The following is an 8,705-nucleotide window of genomic DNA, read 5'->3' as shown; positions in this document are numbered from 1 at the left end:
ATACACATATCATACACATATCATACACATATCATACACATGATCATACACATATGCACATTCACATAATATCTGCACACACATAGAGATAATACATCCGTATCATATAGTATATACATTCCCTCATAATAATAATAATAATCTTTATTTGCACTGAGAAGGCCACAGGCCTATAGTACATAAAGTTATGTTACATTTGAGAGGAATTTAGATCGGGTAATCATAGCATAGTAAATGAACATTGAAATATTTTGTAGAAGAACTGGATTTTTACTACTTAACAATGAGGAGAATTTTATCACATTTGGATGGACATAGTAGTATCTTTAAAATATTTTGTTCGCAACCGGTCATAAAATGGACATATTAGGAGAAAATGTAATTCATCTTCTATTTCGTTAAAATTACAAAGTGTACATATTCTATTTTCTCTTTTTACATTCATATATCTGCCTCTTTCAATCAACAAATCATGAGAAGAGCACCTGAATCGTGCCAGTGCTATTCTAAACTTTTTAACATTAACACAGGATAGATATGACTCAAGAACTATGGCATTTTTAAACAATGGATAATACATGCATTTATTTGATAAGGATATCCTTTCACTCCATGTTTGAATATACATATCTTTTAATCTTGTCGTTAAGGATTGTATGAATAACGTAGGTGATTCGACATATTGTGTATTCCATGTAATTCCAAAACCAATAGAATATACATGTTTATGGCGGTGAATGTGTCTGAGGCTTGGTGTTGTAAAACACCAGTGAATGTATAGAGTACTTGTCAGTAGTGCTTACATATCATTATAGGTTTTAGTTTCATGGTATCATCTTGGTCAGATGTACCTTCGTCTTGTACGGTTTAGTTGTAGATCAAGGTATATTGATACTGAGTGTATAAGTGGGCACACATGGGTATACATGGGTGCACAGGTTTGTCTTTGGGATGGTCCCATCAATTTGAATGTTTCATGGGTACATATTATCACCTTAGCTTTAACCTGTTATTGCGGATTTTGACATTGAGTGTTTTAATGAGAATAGATGTATACACAAGTTTGTTTTGGTGATGTTCCACCATGTTTAGTGATTTTTGGGTAAATGATATCCCCTTAGCTTACGGAATTGATACACAAAAATATATGGATTGATGAACATTCCTTATATACACATACACATGTACATACACATATATACGCACACATACACACACACACATACATCGCTATATAAGCTGAATGTATGGTGAGATATAATCTTATAGATAGGCACGACAGGCATGGATAACGAAGTTAGCCATGATGTTTTCAATTTACTCCAAGTTAAACTAACATCAATTGGGTACATATAGTTCGTGTGTCTGGTGTGGTAGAGTCAAGAGTCAGTACTGGGCCAGTGAGTCAGGGATGGGTACAGGCACTCTCCTCCAGGCAGTGTTCCGTTCGTCTAGTTGTTTGACTTCCAGCACTAAATCTATACCTTTTTCTCTCACTCGTGTGTAGAGACCTTTTTCCTTTCTTAGTCCATAGGCACTCTTATTCAGGACAGCTCTTATTCTTCTCATTGAGGTTGGTAAGTCAGTTTGTATAGTTTTCTCGGTGCCGTAGAGCACTTTCTTAGCTTAAAACACATAGTTCCTGTCTTTCATAGAGACGAAGGCTGCTATCATTGTTGGTGGTTATGGGGCGAGTGTCTTGATATCTTGGTTTCCGAAGTCTATGGACATTCCTAAACTGGATTTGTTTGGCTTGGTCTTCAGGGAGTTGGAAATTTATGTCTGCTCTCAGAGTTGTTAAGACAGATTATCATTTAATCACAACAAAGTTCTAATTACACACAATCAAACTTCTCAGTAACGAACCTGTTTCAGTCTCACCCAACTACGCACTAGACAGTGGACTGTTCCATTATACCGGTAGGCGTTACCCTAATTAACCTTCTAGCTCAGTGTCTGTCAATCGACTGTCGGTCAATTGGGAGATAACCATAACACCGGGAAAAAAATCAATCTCTGTTCGGGACATTGACAGTATTACTGACCGACAAGTAGTACATGAAGACAATACAGTATCAAGCAATAACTCTCACGTCGTATGTAAATCCCAATTATTTTTTTATGTTCTTATATATTTCTATATGGGTTTGTCATGATCTAACCCGAATTCTAAGGAATTCCCTAAGGGATATTATGTTTTACCCTATATAGAGAGAGAGAGGAGAGAGAGAGAGAGAGAGAGAGAGACTGCGAGAGAGAGAGAGAGCACTGCGTGTGTGTAACCGTATTTTGGGGGAATTATAAAATTTAGATCACTCGGGAGTGCTCCTTATTATTAATTTATTATCTAGATCGATTCGGTTTGCTTCGCGTACATTTTTACATTAAGATAGATTATGAAAGATCAAGCTCACCTTTTATTATCAGAGTGCAAGGAAGAGTATTTTTTTATCACTGAAATTTCCAAACATTATGAAAATGGACATAACAAAACTTTCAATGGTGGGTGGGAGATGGGAACCACAGAGATACGCTCTGACAGCCTAATCAATATGTTTTTGTTTGAAAAATGCGCATTCTCTGGGCAGAGATTCGACTCGACACGGATAGATTTTCTGGGCTCGGACCGTCGACAGAAACCCTCAGCTGGCCCCCGTCTCACATATCGCAAGTGGACGACGCGCAAAGATTGTCCGATACCAGCTTACTGGGCACAGAATAAGCTGGGCCCCGTCTCGCATATTGCAATATACGCAAGGTGGCGTGCGCAAAGGGAGCCCGGAACCAGCTTTGGCACAAAGAATATAACACATACAACTATCTATAGTTACGTATATTTTCTCACTGGTATCGATTTCATTTGATACCACATGACTATTTATGTTAAAATTTTAAAAAATACCAGGATAATAAATAAAACTAACGAGCCAAACTAACTTTTACTTGTAACTGTAATAGATGGATTCAGTGTGTCGAGTAATAATGAACGATTGCTAATGTGGAATAGTACATGCTGTCAAAATGGCGACGACCTTGGTAAAGTGAGTTTAGTTTCAAAATATTCACCTTTGTTGGTATGAAGGGATATCTTATGTATCTAAAGCAAAACGTACCGGTAAAGTGCATTCTAGCCCGTACCTTAACATGGCCCTTAAACACATACAACTAGTTTACTAGAATAGAAGCCACGCTGTTGCAGGTGACTGCTGGACCCCCCGACAGCCCCAATGTCGTGTCCAGTCATTCTAATTCTACTGGAAATCTTCGATTTATAATCAGTTACTGTTTCCCTTCGTAATTCATTGACAAAACGGCATATTCAGCATAGTCAATATTGTGTAAAATCGCAAGTTATTCAACCAAATTTTGAGATTGCTGTTATCAGAACTATGGCATATATTTTTAGGTCCTTCACCGTCCTTGTTATGTAGAAAATATAGGATCTGCACTTACAATCAGTCAGTGGCGTTTGGTGTCAACAATGAAAGTGTTGATAATCGGAAACCAAATCCACTATCGATTATTGGAGGATTGTGGTGAACGATTATCGATTTTAATCGAATTATATACATTTTTAATGTAGTCACCAATTTTAAGGGGTTTTCCCCAGTTTATTTTGTTAATTGTAATTAATGTGGGTTTTTTAATCACTAATGCTGTCATGCAATGAAATGGGGCGGGAATTGTAATTAAACAATAAAAGTGGTTACAAGTTTATAATGTGCATAGCCTTACGCTGTGGAGCGCATGTTTGTTCGTGAATATTCATCAGATTTGATGGTTAGTTTACTTCATTCAAGGGTGTTATACAAAAGCAACAAAATTCCGAGTAATCGAAAATGTGTTTTTGACAATCGATAATCATTTTTTAAACTTCTTTCAATCGATTTTCGATCATCGAACATAATAATATGTTTTTGTTTGAAAAATGCGCATTCTCTGGGCAGAGATTCGACTCGACACGGATAGATTTTCTGGGCTCGGACCGTCGACAGAAACCCTCAGCTGGCCCCCGTCTCACATATCGCAAGTGGACGACGCGCAAAGATTGTCCGATACCAGCTTACTGGGCACAGAATAAGCTGGGCCCCGTCTCGCATATTGCAATATACGCAAGGTGGCGTGCGCAAAGGGAGCCCGGAACCAGCTTTGGCACAAAGAATATAACACATACAACTATCTATAGTTACGTATATTTTCTCACCGGTATCGATTTCATTTGATACCACATGACTATTTATGTTAAAATTTAAAAAAAATACCAGGATAATAAATAAAAACTAACGAGCCAAACTAACTTTTACTTGTAACTGTAATAGATGGATTCAGTGTGTCGAGTAATAATGAACGATTGCTAATGTGGAATAGTACATGCTGTCAAAATGGCGACGACCTTGGTAAAGTGAGTTTAGTTTCAAAATATTCACCTTTGTTGGTATGAAGGGATATCTTATGTATCTAAAGCAAAACGTACCGGTAAAGTGCATTCTAGCCCGTACCTTAACATGGCCCTTAAACACATACAACTAGTTTACTAGAATAGAAGCCACGCTGTTGCAGGTGACTGCTGGACCCCCCGACAGCCCCAATGTCGTGTCCAGTCATTCTAATTCTACTGGAAATCTTCGATTTATAATCAGTTACTGTTTCCCTTCGTAATTCATTGACAAAACGGCATATTCAGCATAGTCAATATTGTATAAAATCGCAAGTTATTCAACCAAATTTTGAGATTGCTGTTATCAGAACTATGGCATATATTTTTAGGTCCTTCACCGTCCTTGTTATGTAGAAAATATAGGATCTGCACTTACAATCAGTCAGTGGCGTTTGGTGTCAACAATGATAGTGTTGATAATCGGAAACCAAATCCACTATCGATTATTGGAGGATTGTGGTGAACGATTATCGATTTTAATCGAATTATATACATTTTTAATGTAGTCACCAATTTTAAGGGTTTTTCCCCAGTTTATTTTGTTAATTGTAATTAATGTGGGGTTTTTTAATCACTAATGCTGTCATGCAATGAAATGGGGCGGGAATTGTAATTAAACAATAAAAGTGGTTACAAGTTTATAATGTGCATAGCCTTACGCTGTGGAGCGCATGTTTGTTCGTGAATATTCATCAGATTTGATGGTTAGTTTACTTCATTCAAGGGTGTTATACAAAAGCAACAAAATTCCGAGTAATCGAAAATGTGTTTTTGACAATCGATAATCATTTTTTAAACTTCTTTCAATCGATTTTCGATCATCGGAACATCACTAAACAATGATCAAACACTTAAGCTCCCAAATTTTTCGTAATATGTTTACCTCAATGGCGATACACAGACCTATTTATATGTGTAATTTATTGTGCATGTGTGCATTAGGCATTAACATAGGCCATTTTGCCAGTCCCCCAAAACCCTGTTATATAAACATACAAAAATATAGTAAAATAAACACGCTTTCTCATCTGAGGAAATCTGGACAATTATTTTCCCTATTTTGAGAAATATAATAATAATTAAAGTTTGTATTTATATAGCGCCTTTTTCAACAACTTTGCTCAGAGGCTCTTAGGCTTAGGCAAAGAAAATATTAAATCAGTAAAAATTTAGTGTAATATTTTGTTACAGGCTAGCCAGCAAGCTAGCAGTTGGTGCTGGTGCCGTGTATGTGACCATTGACCAGGGTGTGTGGAGCAACAGCAGCAATGGCAGTCAGGCCCTGGAGAAGGTGAAGGGATCTGTCCTGCCTGCTGCCAGTGATTATGCTAAACAGGTAGGCAACATCGCAAGTATGCATGGTAACCATGGTAACAGACTTAAATATCTATTTCATCCAGGAAGAATCAACAATATCCTCTGTGATAAATTATTTTCTTCTTTCCTTTCAGATTCCATCTTTAGATGATGTCAACAATACAGTGTTAAGTGGCTGGAACTCAGGTAAGCTTGTTATTTTTTGGTATGCATGGATAGTAACTCTCACATAAGCTGGTATAATGTGAATGACCCCCCTAAAATTTATGTACAAAATAAGTGACAACCCCCATGTGCAAAAAATCAAGCCCCCCCCCCCCCATCTACCCATAATTTCTAAGCATAATTTTAAACATGTTCTCATGTACAAAGCTCGCCACAACAAAATGGGTGACCCCCCTTAAAATCATCATCACACACGCACCCACCCACATACAGCCATAAATTATGAATGGTCCCTAAGTCAGATGCCTGACCCACTTAGCTACCGTGGCTAACCCCAAATGTAATATATGTTACATATATTACATATAACATTGTGTGTGTATTCTCACATTAGTGTACTATGAATTCTAATTCTCTCTTGTGTTCCTTGACTGTTGAGGACCACAAAGCCTAAGGAGGGATAAGCAAGGTTATTTATGAGGTATGTGCAGAATGTGAAATGGAGAGATTACCAAGCTGTCCTGCCATTCATTCATGTATATTTTTAAGGATAATTTCCACAGCATGCATCACCATGACTTCAGTTTCAAAAACTTTCTATCTTGGACTGACTGCCGAAAGATCTTTAGATTTGGGAGGCCTGTTGGAAAACGGGGCGAACCAGGAAGGCCTGACACTTAGCTCTGTGTTTTGTCCTTTGACTCAGTGAATGATGTTGATTACATGATGTGTTTTAGGGGTGAAGACTGTGTTCCACTACGCGTCATCAGCACCGGATACAGCAGGGGAGTACAGCAAGAAGGCTGTGTCGTCGTCCCTCAACTTTGTGCGTGGAAACTGATGAGGACTTGTTGTGTGTGGCAGATAGCTGAATGACTGGGATTAGATGCATGTATAAACAAAGGACATTGATCAGTGTATATAGCAGAGTGTAATCCTTTAAACCAACGCTAAACTGTTTGGTTTGAGCTCATTTCCTGAACTGTAAAGTGAAGCCTTGGACAGTTCTACATACCATCATATTCTAAAGTATAAAATCCTGTATATTTATGACAACTGTGATCAGTAAACACTTGCAAAACCAATAGCTTTTGTCATATTCATTTTTAGACAATGGTTAAATGTAACCTTTTCCATGTATGAAAGTTCACTAACTATCAAAGTCCAGTTTCCATTCTTGCAGAACTAGGCTGGAATATCATATCTAGATTATAGTACTACCAGTGGCTCATTCAGATTCCATCTTGCAAACTCCATCACTCTTCAAACAAAATGGTGTGAAATGGTCTGATCAAAAATCTGTTTTGTAATAAAACCAGTCTTAAAGTGCATCAAATCACTTGAGCAAGTTAAACTACAAAAATGTGAAAACATCTTTGATTGCCCTGTTGACAGCATATCTTTTTCAAATCCTGTGAACCACAGAAATCTGCACTCCATGTTATTTGTTGTTTCCATTGGCTGGACAGTGTGACAACTTTATCTCAGAAATTCCATCTTAGTTACACAAGGGAGGAAACTCTACTTTCAAATTAGCTCATTCCTTTGCCTGGGGAAGGTGATCTGTGGCATGCACTCCAACAGTGGTGACACAAATGTGATGTCACTTGGGATGGGGTTGACACTGTGATACAGTTATGCTTCATACTAACTAAACAACCTTTTCATTGCATTACCGTTGTCACATTTTCAGCTCACTATGACATTGTCAACCATCCATTTACTAACAGCAGCCTGACCTGTCCAACATGTCACTTGCTACACAACAAAAGCGAACTGCTTCAGCAGCCATCCTGAAAAGTCAGTTAATTGTTCCTTTACAAAGAACACATAAATATTCAACCTCATACAAATCCAGTGTTACCTTCTGAGATAATACCTCTCTGAGTAAGTGAGTGAGTTTAGTTGTACACCGCACTCAGCAATATTCCAGCTATATGGTGGTGGTCTATAAATAATCGAGTCTGGACCAGACAATCCAGTGATCAACAGCATGAGCATCGGTATGCGCAATTGGGAACCGATGACATGTGTCAACCAAGTTAGCGAGCCTGACCACCCAATCCTGTTGGTCGCCTCTTACGACAAGCATGGCAAGCATGGGTTGCTGAAGACCAATTCTAACCCGGATCTCCACGGGTCACCTCTCTGAGAACAACTGTAGTTGGCCATGCACAGTATGCACACTTGTTACATTTCAGCCTCAATAAATTCCCCCCCCCAAAAAAAAGATGAAACTGAAACTGGCAGGGAATATGGAAATGGAGTTTGTCACTTTTCGTTTCCTGGGCAGATCTTGAACATCGTCCAATATTTTATTTTACAAAACATGGCACATGGATAGGTCTACTGGTGAACTAGTGGCTTTGGATTGTTGGGGAGTTTTGAAAAATGTTTCTAGCTTCCATAGCATCAACTTTGACTATGGCTGGAAAAGTCAGTTGTGCTCGTTTCCAGTACAGATTTTGAAAACCATGCAATATTTCTTCAACAAACTTGGCAAATAGATAGGTTTACACATGCAACAGATGTGTCTTTTGCTACTGAGATTCCACAAGATTAGACGGGTCTCCTTGTGGTTGCAGTAGGTTTCATTTCTAGAGCAGAACTGAAAAACTAAGAGATATTTATACAATACTTACTGCACACATTCATCATTAATGATTCATTATATGTAGAAGTTTCTTTTGCTATTTATAATTCCTGTGAATATATAATATTTAAATGTAACATTTATAAATTTGGACTTGTTCCCTGAAATAAATTTAAGGAATGAGTTTCATTC

General features: G+C 37.8%; 1 protein-coding gene across 2 annotated transcripts; it reads left to right on the top strand.

Annotated features, from left to right (window-relative positions):
- Nucleotides 1-2,996: 2,996 nt before the first annotated feature.
- Nucleotides 2,997-6,949, top strand: LOC124279071 (MICOS complex subunit MIC13-like). 2 transcript variants are annotated; one of them, XM_046714874.1, is made up of 4 exons: nucleotides 2,997-3,041; nucleotides 5,630-5,774; nucleotides 5,890-5,941; nucleotides 6,658-6,949. In XM_046714874.1, the coding sequence occupies exons 1-4, from the start codon at nucleotides 3,022-3,024 to the stop codon at nucleotides 6,759-6,761; spliced, it is 321 nt and encodes a 106-aa protein (XP_046570830.1). In that variant the 5' UTR covers nucleotides 2,997-3,021; the 3' UTR covers nucleotides 6,762-6,949. The 2 variants fall into 2 exon arrangements, with proteins under 2 accessions (XP_046570830.1, XP_046570831.1); XM_046714875.1 differs by lacking the exon at nucleotides 2,997-3,041 and adding an exon at nucleotides 4,273-4,402.
- Nucleotides 6,950-8,705: the final 1,756 nt, after the last annotated feature.

This window comes from Haliotis rubra, unplaced genomic scaffold, assembly GCF_003918875.1.
Source record: "Haliotis rubra isolate DU_JTF1 unplaced genomic scaffold, ASM391887v1 Scf246, whole genome shotgun sequence".
NCBI lineage: Eukaryota > Metazoa > Mollusca > Gastropoda > Lepetellida > Haliotidae > Haliotis > Haliotis rubra.
This window is presented reverse-complemented; position numbering and strand designations above follow the sequence as displayed.

Coding starts and splice junctions, on each gene's coding strand:
- LOC124279071 (XM_046714874.1), top strand. CDS start 3,022: ATGGCGACGACCTTGGTAAA. Junction 5,775..5,889: donor CCAGTGATTATGCTAAACAG/GTAGGCAACATC, acceptor CTTTCCTTTCAG/ATTCCATCTTTAGATGATGT. Junction 5,942..6,657: donor GTTAAGTGGCTGGAACTCAG/GTAAGCTTGTTA, acceptor GATGTGTTTTAG/GGGTGAAGACTGTGTTCCAC.